Raw genomic sequence first — 14709 nt, 5'->3', positions numbered from 1 at the left:
AGTGATATTGTGTACCAGGGAGTGTGAGGAAGTCTTTGAAAAGATAAAGGACATTTTATGGAGGCAACCCATGCTCCGGTACCCAGACTTCTGGCTACCATTTATTCTTCAAACAGATGCATCGGAAGTCGGCCTAGGAGTTGTATTAGTATACAACTCCCAAGAAGTGTGTTGCGGGATACACTCACCACTAGTGTCACCTCCCCCTGGTCTCTCTGGGAATTAGCTCTCACCTGGCATTGCACTCTCCTCTGCTGGTGTCTTTCCCATCGTCCTCTTATCCTTCTCGCTCCAGGAACTGCAGCCTCATTTTTGTGACTCAGTCCTCCAGCCAGGTCACTCCATGGTTCCCCTTTCTGGGATGTGTAACAAAGTCTTTCCAGACCAAATCATCACAGGCAGTCCACTGTCGTCTGCATGTTCAGTGCCATGTTCCCAGTGGCTGGTAGGGGAACCCAGGCCCGGGGAATACGTATGGTGACTGTGCCTCCTTATAGTGGATGCTAGCGATGAAAGACACCAGTCCACACATCACAAGATGGTACCTGGTGATATAGCCCTGTGCATTCCATATATGTCACCGGTCAGGAATACAACATGGAAATACAGATTTCTTTTCACAGGAAGGAACAGGAGATAAGACCCATGGATCCATGTGGGATGAGGAGTACCAAGCATTCATTGCCCCCTGTTGGGGCCCCCAGAGTCTTGGCACACCCCACCATGAGAAAATATCCCACTGGAAGGGAAGAGCACTGAGTTCATATCACCAGGAGATGACTAAAGAAGTCTCTCATGATGAGCTGCAGCAGAACCAGTGAGAGTTGGTCTTCTGGCATCTAGAAGGGGCTGAGTGCAGTCAGGGCTGAGTGGGCTAGTTGAAAAGGGTGGGCTTCTTCTACTAGGGGCCATTTCTGGGTGGAGTCAGGATAGGGAAGGAAGACTCTCCCTGCTGTAACCCAAGTAACCTAACATTGACAGCACTGGCCTTGGGTATCTATGAAGGGCTAGTATTTATATTATAGACTTAAATGCCTAGGTGTCTATTTTGAGTTAAGATTTTCTGTTATCCCTGGAAGGGGTCTGGACTGAGAGCTGGGCTGGTTGGAGGAACAACAACTTAGGGAGGCACTGGAGAGGATGAGTCCCTGCAATGCAGTGTCCTGCCACTGGTGAGGGGAGTGTTCTGGTGGTGAGGGCACACTATAACATTCCTAATTCCCTGACAAAATTATTATTTATTATTTGTGTTGCCATAGTGCCTAGAATCCCTAGTCATGGACCAGGACCCCATCGTGCTAGGCACTGTACAAACACAGAACAAAAAGACAATCTCCTGCCCCAAGGAGCTTACAATCTATGTATAACACAAGAGACAACAAATGGAAATACAGACAGAGGGGAGTACAAGTAAACAATGTCAGCATAATAGGCACCAACAGCATTGTCATGTATTTTGTAGGCATTACAGCAGAGGAGAGGCTGAGGAGGGATTTGAAGGTGGATAATGAGGTTGTTTTGTGGATGTGTATGGGGAGCACCTCCCAAGCATGTGGGGTAACATGAAAGAACATGATTGATTTTTTTTTTTAAATTTAGGAAGTGGGCAGTGGAGGTTGGCATTGTGGGTCGAATGGAGGCAAGCACAGACCCCTCAATAGTGACTGAGAGATATGAGATAGGTATTTAGGAAACTCAGGGAATTGGTAGGTACGATCCCATGAGATGCAATTCTAAGAGGAAAAACAGTTTGAGAAAGCTGGCTGTTTTTGAAAGACATTATTAAGAGCATAAGAGCAAACTATCTCAAGGCACAGGAAAAGGTAGGAAGTATGGGAAGAGTCTATCTGGCTTAACCAGGAGGTCTTCAGTGATCTGAAACTCAAAAAAAGAGTCCTACAAAAAGTGGAAACTAGGTCCACTTACAAAGAATGAATATAAACAAACAACACAAGCATGTAGGGACAAAATTAGAAAGGCCAGGGCACAAAATGAGATTAAACTAGCCAGAGACATAAAGGGTAAAAAGAAAACATTCTATAAATACATTAGAAGGAAGAGGAAGACCAAGGGCAGGGTAGCCCATTATTCAATGAGGGGGAAAGACAATAGCAGAAGATGTGGAAATGGTAAAAGTGCTAAATGATTGTTTTGTTTCATAGACTCATAGACTTTAAGGTCAGAAGGGACCATTATGATCATCTAGTCTGACCTCCTGCACAACGCAGGCCACACAATCTCACCTATCCACTCCTGTAGCAAACCCTTAGCCTATGTCTGAGTTATTGAAGTCCTCAAATTGTAGTTTGAAGACCTCAAGCTGCAGAGAATCCTCCAGCAAGTGACCCGTGCCCCATGCTGCAGAGGAAGGCGAACCCCCCCCAGGGCCTCTGCCAATCTGCCCTGGAGGAAAATTCCTTCCCGACCCCAAATATGGTGATCAGTTAAACCCTGAGCATGTGGGCAAGACTCACCAGCTAGCACCCAGGAAAGAATTCTCTGTAGTAACTCAGATCCCACCCCATCTAAGATCCCATCACAGACCACTGGGCATACTTACCTGCTGATAATCAAATATCAATTGCCAAATGAATTGCCAAAATTAGGCTATCCCATCATACCATCCCCTCCATAAACTTATCAAGCTTAGTCTTAAAGCCAGATATGTCTTTTGTCCCCACTACTCCCCTTGGAAGGCTGTTCCAGAACTTCACTCCTCTGATGGTTAGAAACCTTTGTCTAATTTCAAGTCTAAACTTCCTAGTGTCCAGTTTATATCCATTTGTTCTTGTGTCCACATTGGTACTAAGTTTAAATAATTCCTCTCCCTCCCTAATATTTATCCCTCTGATATATTTATAAAGAACAATCATATCCCCCCTCAGCCTTCTTTTGGTTAGGCTAAACAAGCCAGGCTCTTTGAGTCTCCTTTCATAAGATAGGTTTTGCATTCCTTGGATCATCCTAGTAGCCCTTCTCTGTACCTGTTCCAGTTTGAATTCATCCTTCTTAAACATGGGAGACCAGAACTGCACACAGTACTCCAGATGAGGCCTCACCGGCGTCTTGTATAATGGTACTAACACCTCCTTATCTTTGCTGGAAATACCTCGCCTGATGCATCCTAAAACTGCATTAGCTTTTTTAACGGCCATATCACATTGGCGGCTCATAGTCATCCTATGATCAACCAATACTCCGAGGTCCTTCTCCTCCTCTGTTACTTCTAACTGATGTGTCCCCAATTTATAACTAAAATGCTGTTGTTAATCCCTAAATGCATGACCTTGCACTTTTCACTATTAAATTTCATCCTATTACTCCAATTTACAAGGTCATCCAGCTCTTCCTGTATGATATCCCAGTCCTTCTCTTGTTAGCAATACCTCCCTGCTTTGTGTCATCTGCAAACTTTATTAGCACATTCCCACTTTTTGTGCCAAGGTCAGTAATAAAGAGATTAAATAAGATTGGTCCCAAAACTGATCCCTGAGGAACTCCACTAGTAACCTCCTTCCAGCCTGACAGTTCACCTTTCAGTACGACCCGTTGTAGTCTCGCCTTTAACCAGTTCCTTATCCACTTTTCAGTTTTCATATTGATACCCATCTTTTCCAATTTAACTAGTAATTCCCCATGTGGAACCATATCAAATGGCTTACTGAAACAAGGTAAATTAGATCCACTGTGTTTCCTTTGTCTAAAAAATCGGTTACCTTCTCAAAGAAGGAGATCAGGTTGGTTTGGCACGATCTACCTTTTGTAAAACCATGTTTCAGTTTTCACCAAAAAGATTAGTAGCAATTTGATATCTAGTGAATGCCAGTGAAAAGAGGAAGTAGGATCTGAGGCTAAAATAGAGAAAAAACAAGCTAAAAATTACTTAGACAAGTTAGATGTCTTCTAGTTGGCAGGTCCTGATGAAATACATCCTAGAATACTCAAGGAGCTGAACTGAGGATATATCTGAGCCGTTAGTGATTATCTTCGAAAACTTATGGAAGACTGGAGAGATTTCAGAAGACTGGAAGAGGGCAAATATAGTGCCAATCTATAAAAAAGGGAATAAGGACAACCCAGGGAATAACATACCAGTCAGTTTAACTTCAGTACCCAGAACGAGAATGGAGCACATAATGAAGCAGTCAATTTGGAAACACCTAGAAGATAATAAAGTGATAAGGAACAGTCAATATGGATTTGTCAAGAACAAATCATGCCAAACCATCCCAATAGCTTTCTTTGACACCGTAACAAGCCTTGTGGATGAGGGGAAGCGGTAGATGTGGTATATCTTGACTTTAGTAAGACTTTTGATACTGTGTCGCATGACCTTCTCATAAACAAACTAGGGAAATAAAACCTAGATGGAGCTTCCAGAAGGTGGGTGCATAATCAATTGGAAAACCATTCCCAGAGAGTAGTTATCAGTGGTTCACAGTTAAGCTGGAAGGGCATACTGAGTGGGGTCCCGCGGTGATTGATCCTGTGTCTGGTTCTGTCCAATATCTTCGTAAGTGATTTAGATAATGGCATAGAAATACACTTACAAAGTATGAGGACAGTATCAAGCTGGAAATTGTTACAAGTGCTTTTGAGGATAGGATTAAAATTAAAAATGATCTGAACGAACTGGAGAAATGCTCTGATATAAATAGGATGAAATTCAATAAGGACAAAAGCAAAGTACTCCACCTAAGAAGGAATAATCAATTGCACACATACAAAATAGGAAATTACTTCCTAGGGAGGAGTACGGCGGAAAGGGATCTGTGGGTTAGAGTGGATTACAAGCTAAGTATGAGTCAGCTGTGTAACACTTTCCAAAAAAAAGCTAACATAATTCTGGGATGTATTAGCAGGAGTGTTGTTAAGAAAGACATGAGAAATAATTGTTCTGCTCTACTCTGCACTGATAAGGCCTCAGCTGGAATATTGTGTCCAGTTCTGTGCACATTTCAGGAAAGAGGTAGACAAATTGGACATGTCTAGAGCAGGGGTCGGCAACCTTTCAGAAGCGGTGTGCTGAGTCTTCATTTATTCACTCTAATTTATGGTTTCGGGTGCTGGTAATACATTTTAATGTTTTTTAGAAGGTCTCTCTCTATAAGTCTATATATTATATAACTAAACTAGTGTTGTAATATAAACAAGGTTTTCAAAATGTTTAAGAAGCTTCATTTAAAATGAAATTAAAATGTTGATCTTACGCTGCCGGCCCGCTCAGCCCACTGCTGGTCTGGGGTTCTGTTCACCTAGGCCGGCAGCGGGCTGAGCGAGGCCTGCGGCCGGGACCCCGGCTGGCAAGGGTCTGTCAGCCAGAACCCAAGACCAGCAGCAGGCTGTGCGGGGCCGGGACCCAGAGGGCTGGGGGCAGAGGGCTGGAGTCAGGGCTAGGGGCTGGGTATGTGGGGGGGGTGTAGGTGTCAGGGCAGAGGGGGGCCTGGGTATGGGTGGGGGTGCCGGTGTCAGGGCTAGGGTTGGGGAGGGGGGATGAAGGAGTCAAGCAGAGGGCTGGGTGTGTATGAGGGAGGTACAGGGCTCAGGGCAGGGGTCTGGGGGGTGTGCAGGGCTCAGGGCAGAGGGCGTGGTGTATGTGTGGGGGTCAGGGCTCAGGGGAGAGGGCTGGGTGACTGCCCCCCTAAGAACTCCCAACCCCGCTGCTCCTTGTCCCCTGACTACTCCGTCCTGGGACCCCTGCCCCCAAATGCCCCCCAGGACCCTCCCCCCTATCTAAGCCTCCCTGTTCCTTGTCCTCGGACTGGACCCTATCCTCTACCTGTCCCCTGACTGCCCCGACCCTTATCCACACCCCAGTCCCCAGCCAGACCCCCGGGACTCCCATGCCCATCCAACCACTCCCTGCCCCTGACAGGTCCCCCAGAACTCCCAACTCATACAACCCCTCAGCTCCTTGTCCCCTGACCACCCCCTCCAGAGACCCCCCCACCCTAACTGCCCCCCCAGGACCCTCTTTGCTCCTGGTCCCCTGACTGCCCTGACCCCTATCCACCCCCTGCCCCCTCACAAACCCCAGGAATCCCATGCCCCATCCAACCCCCCTGCTCCCTGACTGCTCCCTGACTGCCCCCTCCAGAGACCCCCACCCCTAGCCACCACCCCCCTGGGATCCCACCCCCCTATCCAACCCACCCTGCTCCCTGTCCCTTGACTGCCCCCACCCCTTATCCAACCCCCCCCAGCCCTGGGCCCCTTACCTTGAGGCTCCACTCAGAGCCAGACACGCTGCCCCGCGGGAGAGCACAGCCCCGGCCCTCAGAACGCTGCGCATGGCAGCGGCAGAGCTCCAGTTGAGCAGGGAGCGTGTCTGCCTCCCCGCAGAGCCAAATGCTGCCCCATGGGAGCGCGCAGCCCCGACCCCCCAGAGCACTGCACGCAGCGGCAGGGCTCCAGGGGAGGGGCCGGCAGCTTGCTGCGCTTGGCCGGTGCTCCGGCCCCGGAGCGCGAATCCCGCGGCTTGCTGTGCCGGGAGAGTGGGGCTATTTGCCCACCCCGTGCGCACGGCTGTGCTTCTGCTCCCTGCTCCCATGGGGGGAGCAGAGGGCAGAGGAGAGCGGGCGAGGCTGGGCAGGATTTTTAATGGCATGCTGGAGTCCGGACAGGCTCCAGCGTGCCATTAAAAATTGGCTCGCGTGCCGTCTTTGGCACGCATGCCATAGGTTGCCGACCCCTGGTCTATAGGAAAGCAACAACAATGATTAAAGGTCTAGAAAACATGACCTATGAGGAAAGATTGAAAAAACTGGGTTTGTTTAAATGACTGGTTCTTGGAGCAGCTGGTACAGAAACCCACAAGGGGAGAGGCAAGTCTCGATTTAGTCCTGAATGGAGTGCAGGATCTGGTCCAAGAGATAACTATAACAAGACCACTTGGAAATAGTGACCATAATATAATAACATATAACATTCCTGTGGTGGGAAGAACATCTCAACAGCCCAACACAGTAGTATTTAATTTTAAGAAGGGGAACTATGCAAAAATGAGGAGGTTAGTTAAACAGAAATTACGAGGTACAGTGACTAGAGTGAAATCCCTGCAAGCTGCATGGACACTTTTCAAAGACACCATAATAGAGGCCCAACTTAAATGTATACCCCAATTAAAAAACACAGTAAAAGAACTAAAAAAAGAGCCACCGTGTAAAAGAAGCAGTGAGAGATAAAAGGCATCTTTTAAAAAGTGGAAGTCAAATCCTAGTGAGGTAAATAGAAAGGAGCATAAACACTGCCAAATTAAGTGTAAAAATGTAATAAGAAAAAGCCAAAAAGGAGTTTGAAGAACGGCTAGACAAAAACTCAAAAGGTAATAAAGTGTTTTTTAAGTACATCAGAAGCAGGAAGCTTGCTACCCAATCAGTGGGGCCCCGGATGATCAAGATATAAAAGAAACACTTAAAGATGATAAAGTCATTGCGGAGAAACTAAATGAATTTTTTGCTTCAGTCTTCACGGCTGAGGATATTAGGGAGATTCCCAAACCTGAGCCATCCTTTGTAGGTGACAAATCTGAAGAATTGTCACAGATTGAAGTGTCACTAGAGGAGGTTTTGGAATTAATTGATAAACTCAACATTAATAAGTCACCGGGGCCAGATGGCATTCACCCAAGAGTTCTGAATGAACTCAAATGTGAAATTGCGGAACTATTAACTATGGTTTGTAATCTGTCCTTTAAATCGGCTTCTGTACCCAGTGACTGGAAGATAGCTAATATAATGCCAATATTTAAAAAGGGCTCTAGAGGTGATTGGCGATTACAGACTGGTAAGTCTAATGTCAGTACCGGGCAAATTAGTTGAAACAGTAGTAAAGAATAAAATTGTCAGACACATAGAAGAACATAAATTGTTGGCAAAAGTCAACATGGTTTCTGTAAAGGGAAATCATGTCTTACTAACCTATTAGAGTTCTTTGAAGGGGTCAACAAACATGTGGACAAGGGGGATCCGGTGGACACAGTGTACTTAGATTTCCAGAAAGCCTTTGACAAGGTCCCTCACCAAAGGCTCTTATGTAAATGAAGTTGTTATGGGATAAGAGGGAAGATCATTTCATGGATTGAGAACTGGTTAAAAGACAGGGAACAAAGGGTAGCAATAAATGGTAAATTCTCAGAATGGAGAGGGGTAACAAGTGGTGTTCCCCAAGGGTCAGTCCTAGGACCGATCCTATTCAACTTATTCATAAATGAAAGGGGTAAAAAGTGAGGTGGCAAAGTTTGCAGATGATACTAAACTGCTCAAGATAGTTAAGACCAAAGCAGACTGTGAAGAACTTCAAAAAGATCTCACAAAACTAAGTGATTGGGCAACAAAATGGCAAATGAAATTTAATGTGGATAAATGTACCACATTGGAAAAAACAACCCCAACTATACATGCAATATGATGGGGGCTAATTTAGCTACAACTAATCAGGAAAGAGATCTTGGAGTCATCATGCATAGTTCTCTGGAGACGTCCATGCAGTGTGCAGTGGCAGTCAAAAAAGCAAACAGGATGTTAGGAATCATTCAAAAGGGATAGAGAATAAGACAGAGAATATCTTATTGCCCTTATATAAACCCGTGGTAGGCTATCAGCTTGAATACTGCGTACAGATGTGATCTCCTCATCTCAAAAAAGATATATTGGCATTAGAAAAGGTTCAGAGAAGAGCAACTAAAATGATTAGGAGTTTGGAACAGGTCCCATATGAGGAGAGATTAAAAAGGCTAGGACTTTTCAGGTTGGAAAAGAGGAAACTAATGGGGGATATGACAGAGGTATATAAAATCATGAGTGGTGTGGAGAAAGTGAATAAAGAAAAGTTATTTACTTGTTCCCATAATATAAGAACTAGGGGGCACCGAATGAAATTAATAGGCAGCAGGTTTAAAACAAATAAAAGGAAGTTCTTCTTCACACAGCGCAGAGTCAACCTGTGGAACTCCTTGCCTGAGGAGGTTGTGAAGGCTAGGGCTTTAACAGGGTTTAAGAGAGGACTAGATAAATTCATGGAGGAGGTTAAGTTCATTAATTGCTATTAGCCAGGATGGGTAAGGAATGGTGTCCCTAGCCTCTGTTTGTCAGAGGGTGGAGATGGATGACAGGAGAGAGATCATTTGATCATTACCTGTTAGGTTCACTCCCTCTGGGCACCTGGCATTGGTCACTATCGGTAGACAGGATACTGGGCTGGATGGACCTTTGGTCTGACCCAGTATGGCCATTCTTATGTTCTAACCTAAATGAAGCCAAAGTTATGGAGACAGATATGAGTCAAGGAAGCCAGCAGAATATCAGAAACCTGGAAAAATCTCTGACTGGATGGGCTCAGGCGTTTGATCACAAGTTGAGGTGGTTCAAAAGTTTTGGATTTTTTTAAAGCAGAATTTTTTTTATTGTTTCTTTAAACAATCAAACACAGCAAGCAGCAAATATTTGTCCACACACTTCTGAAACCCTAAACCATGTTCAGGTTTTGGCAGACTAATTTCAGCTTTTCAATTAAAAAAACCACAACAAATTTTGAAGGAAAGCAGACATTGTCCGTGATTTTTTCTGCTTTTTAAAAACCCCTAGTTTTTTATCCAAAAAAAGTTTTGATGGAAAATATTTGTCCAACGCTTTTAATGAGCTTTAGTGCCTTTTAGCACTAGCTGATGCTGAGAACCAGTGATACCTTGTAAAGGTGACTTGAAAAGAAGTTTTCTCAAAACTGGGTTTGTGCTGAGATGCAGAAGGTTTTTAAATGTTTATTTTTCCCAGGGCTGCCCGGGGGCCGGGGGGAAGTGGGGCTATTTGCCCTGGGCCCCCCAGGGGCCCCCATGAGAATATAGTATTCTATAGTATGGCAGCTGCTTACTGAGGGCGCAGCTCTGCAGGCAGAAGTGCAGAAGGATGGCATGGTATGGAGACCCAGGGTTACATAGTTTCATCACCATGCCTTTCTTCTCACTTGTAGAGATGGTTCCTGCAAATCAGAGTAGGGGATAGTTTTGGGAAACTTGCATGGCACACCTATTTTGTGGATAAATAATACTCATAATGAACAGAGGATTTCATGGAACTGTCAGTTCAATATCTTTCTATTAATATTATTATTTAATATTTATATTGCAGGAGTGTTCAAAAGCCTCAGATAGAATTTGAGCTGAATTGTAGTTGGCACTGTTCAAAAAACACATAGAGACATGGTCCCAGCCTTAAAGAATTTATAATCTAAAGTTTAGGGAGAAAAGATTATTCTGAACAATGTTTATACTTGCAATCTGGAAACAGTTTAAGAAATATTTATTGTAGTGATGCTTAGTTCTACTTTTTCCAGTATTGTCTCCATTACTTATTCTTGAAAATGACTTGCAGTTTAATTTTACTAGTGCACTTTTGTTCATTTGTTCTTTTCAAAGATTTTCAGTCTTGATCTTGGAGGTATATCTGCTATTGTACTGAATGGTTATGATGCTGTAAAAGAATGCCTGGTTCATCAAAGTGAAGTTTTTGCAGACAGACCATCTCTTCCTTTGTTCATGAAGCTGACAAATATGGGAGGTATGTATTGCTGTCATGAAAGGGAAGATAATATTTTCTTATTACATTGGATACTTGCTTTAGATTACTTTCCCAATCTTTTAATCTCCTATTCCAGAATATTTGACACTTTTCTAAAGATAGTCTGGGAAAGAGTCCCATACGTGGGCTGTGCGCCTGAGCAAGGGAAGTGGAATTCTTTAAGCCCTAAAGTTAATGTTCTTATGGTCTGTGGTAGCAGCAGTGGTGAGCTGGAGCAGGTTCCCACCGGTTCCCAAGAACCGGTTGCTAAAATTAGACCTCCATGGAGAACCGGTTGTTAAAGGGCCAGGGGGTGGGCAAAGAACTCTGGTCCGCGGGCCGGACCATCCTGTTGCTCCCAGGATTCCCAGCTGGGGAGGCTGAGGCTCCCCGGGCCTCTCCCCCGCTTCCCCCCAGCTGGAGCATGGCCAGCCGCCGGCACCAGCTGGGCAGCTGAGCAGAGCTTGGGAGTCGTCCTGCTGCCGCTTTTTGAGTGGCCTGGCAAGGTCGGGGGGGCTGCTGCAAGCTCCAGGGCTGGCCAGAGGGGAGGGGAGAGGGCAAGTGGAGCAATTGGCCCAGGCCCTGCAGAGGCCCCCGGCCCCACGAGGATGTCTCCCCTGGGCTCTCCTCCGCTTCCCCCACCCCGCAGAGCTGCAGCATGGCCAGCAGCTGGGCAGCTCAGCTGAGCTCCTGAGTTGTCCTGATGCTTTGAGCTGCCGGCAAGGTAAGGGGGGGCACTGTGAGCTCCGGGGCACTGTGAGCAAATGGGGCAATTTACCCCAGGCCCTGCAGGGGCCCCCAGCCCCACGAGTGTCTCCCCCCTGCTCCGCCGCCCCCCCCCCCTTAAATCAGAACTTTTTATAGGGAACTGGTTGTTAAGATTTTGGCAGCTCATCACTGGGTAGCAGGTTGCAGCATGAGTCCCCTCCCTCCTCACTGGTGATCACACACAACCCAGGGCACTGTTGACTTTGGAACTTTTCAGTCACTTTTTTGACAGTGGTTAGGGAAAGAAGTTTATGCAGAAGCTACACTTCTTCATCTGCCACTTCAAGTCTTCCAATTGTTCAGTGTTGATCTTATTTGAATATTTTTTCTATTGTGTCCATTCCTGCCTCCCGTGCAGGTCTGGCCGTTTTTGTGTGTTAATTTGTTTTCTATGAGTTTTTCATCAGTGTGGATTCAGGATGATCAATAGGAAGCTGGTGTCACACTGCCATAACCAAAAAAAATTATTAGAAGTCACAGTCCAGGAGAGTGAATTATTCTATATTTTACAAGAAAAAGCATTTCACTGAATTGAGTTGTAATGCTGATTGCCAGCGTCTTGGACTCAGGAATATTTTCCCTCAGGGTTTAATTACTCAGGTCCAGATAGCTCTCCTAACACAGATTGCTTCTCTCTTCCCCATTTTCTCTTTTATATTAATTTCTGGTCACTGGACTGGGTAATTTTGCCATTCCTCCCTTCTTCCTTCCAAGTGAACTGGGGGCAAACATTAACTAACATATTTAAGTAGCAAGAAAAGTAACTAAAACAGATTTTGTGCGCACACATCATATATATTCATTCTTGCAAAATAAAGACTAAAATTCTTAGAATGCAGAAGCTTTGTTTCTCTTTGGATGCATGGGCTTTTGTTCCATTTTAGCTGTGAAGAAAGCAGTATGATGCCAATGAATTTTACTTTTCATTTCAGATATAGTTGGACCTTGCATTAAAATCTTCATGGCTGTAGACTATTTTCACTCTCATTCAGAGCTCTGTTGCTATCCTTCCCAACTCAAGTGGAATCAAAAAACCTTCACATGTTTTGTCATTCAAAATATAATTTGCTCATTATTTTTTTCTGTGCCTGTGACAAACCTAGAAAAATTAAAGAAATGAACTGATCTTTTGGAGAAAGACAAAGGCAGAATTTTGAATCTCTTAATTCACCTTTTAAATTCATGTAGAATCAATTTCCCAATATAACAACTGAGGTAAGGACACATAGGGTCTTTTAAACCCTTATGCTCCTTGAGTTGTCCACAATTGAAGTGTTTTGACTGTGGACCCTCTCTGTGTAATGGTGAAGAAGTAATGGTCTAGATTAATCTCTGGATGTAGGATCTGGACTCTGGGATCCAGCAACAGAAAATCCACCAGAAGCAGGAATGTAGTGGTGCAAACTACCCTCGAATCTCACTCCACCGAGAGGTTATGAGTTCCAAGTTGGCAAAACTGGCCCAGACTAGCCATGGTATGTGCTGATTTAGCAGCTCTCCTGGGGCAGCCTTCACTGGTGGGAATCCTATGAAGCTCAGCTGGAATTTAAAGTTGTTCTTCCCTGAGGGAATTCCCACCAGGTAAATACACTTTGTGACAACTGGCCCTGTAAGCATGGCTGTGTACATATTCTGCAACTGACATAGATAAAACAGTAGTAAAGGGAGCAGTTGTCAAATATGAGGCATCATACAGACATCACCTTTATTTCCAAGTGCAAACCATGCGTCTTTGACTTCGTTTTGCTAATATAAACACAGAGTGCACATATAATATATTAAAATTATTTATTAAAAACCCCACACAATTTCTCCTTCGAGAGAGGAAGAAGGAACTACATGGAACAAACATTAGTCAGGTTGCTCAGAGCACTTCAGTGGTTACTACGTTGATGAGGGACTTAAAATAATCGGTATAGAATAGAATCCACCCCATGGAACCATGTGTTGTTGTTGGTTTTTTTTAAAGTATTGCACAGCTAAATTGTGGACATAAATGTGAGCATCTGAAAAATGGGGGCCTATACGGAAGTTGGAATTCAACCTTAACTATAGAAATCACTACAGACTACCACTATAGTACTGTGGCGTCAGCATTTTGTCATCTGAGTTCACTTAACTTATTATTTTATATTATTCATTATCAGTCTAAAATTCAGGTTAAAAACAGTAGTACATTTTTAAAATGTCTAACCCAGTGGTGCCCAAACATTTCCTGTTGCACCCCCTCACCCCTCTTACCAGTAATGGAATCTATCCTCATCCCCCCTCCATTACTGCACAGTTGGCTCAGCAGAGGAGCTTGGGCTGATGGTGGAGCTGGGGGCAGAACTGGAGATGAGGGAGAAGCTGGGGCTAGAGGCAGAGCTGGCCTAGGGATGGAGAGGGAATGAGGGCAGAACTGAGCAGGAGGCAGAGTGGAGCTGTGGCTGGAACTGGAGATTGGCTGGAGGTGGAGTGGAACTGGGATTGGAACAGAGCTGCAGCTGGGGCCGGAGCTGGACTGGGGGCAGAGCAGGGGCCAAGGTGTTGCTTCCTCCCCACCCCTCTTAGGGGCTGACTCGGGCCCCACCATGCACCCTCCCCCCAAATGTTCCTCCGCACCCTCCTCGGGGGGCATGTCCCACAGTTTGGGGACCACTGGTTTAATGTATTGAACTGCCTAGAAGTATAATAAAATTTAGTATTCACATAATAACCTTACCATCAAAGCAGTATTTCTTGTCCCATCAACTCACTACCTCCTAGATACCCAAGAGAAAAGATGGGCTTTGTAGTGAACACAAAGTGTTAACAATGCACACTGGTGGACCGAGCAGTACAAGTAAGGTCTCTTCTTGGAGGATGCCCTGCCATCATCAGTTTCTCTTTTATACTGAGGGATCTCTGACTTGTGTGTCTTCTCTGATAGCTATTGTAGCAGAATCACACACAGAGAGAAGCAGTCTCACAAGTTTCAAACCATGCAGGACTCTAAAAACTAACACTTTGAACTAAATCTGAACATTTATTATTAGGTTATGGAGTACTGGTATAACATGTACTCTGAGATAAGCAGTATGGACACAAAATGCCATATCAGAAGAAATCGGTTGGTGAAAAAAGGAGGGTAGGAAATCACTGTCAGCCATTGGGTCCATAAGAAAGAATTCTTCTTCAAGTGCTGTCCCTCTGGGTGCTCCACTTCAGATGTCGTCAATTGGAGATTTTCGGTAGCAGTGTCCGTCAGGGCTGCACATGTGCAGTATTTGTCTCGCGGTGCTGTTGACGCCTTGACTAGCATGCGTGACCCGATCCCCCCCTCAGTTCCTTCTCAACCTTCCTTGGCCTGAGACAGAGCCCTGTAGCGGTGTCGAAAGACAACCTAAAGAAATAATTAGAATTAGTT

The 14709-nt window shown here is 45.0% G+C and overlaps 1 protein-coding gene across 3 annotated transcripts in view; it reads left to right on the top strand.

Moving 5' to 3' along the window:
• LOC123368006 (vitamin D 25-hydroxylase) overlaps positions 1 to 14709 on the top strand; it is a 39553-nt gene that overhangs the window by 12504 nt on the left and 12340 nt on the right. For all 3 annotated transcript variants that reach the window (XM_045012432.1, XM_045012433.1, XM_045012434.1), the window contains one exon: positions 10412 to 10553. In XM_045012432.1, the coding sequence (XP_044868367.1) occupies positions 10412 to 10553 (142 nt within the window). The remainder of the gene's footprint in view (positions 1 to 10411; positions 10554 to 14709) is intronic.

This window comes from Mauremys mutica, chromosome 4 (assembly GCF_020497125.1).
Source record: "Mauremys mutica isolate MM-2020 ecotype Southern chromosome 4, ASM2049712v1, whole genome shotgun sequence".
Classification (NCBI taxonomy): Eukaryota; Metazoa; Chordata; order Testudines; family Geoemydidae; genus Mauremys; species Mauremys mutica.
This window is presented reverse-complemented; position numbering and strand designations above follow the sequence as displayed.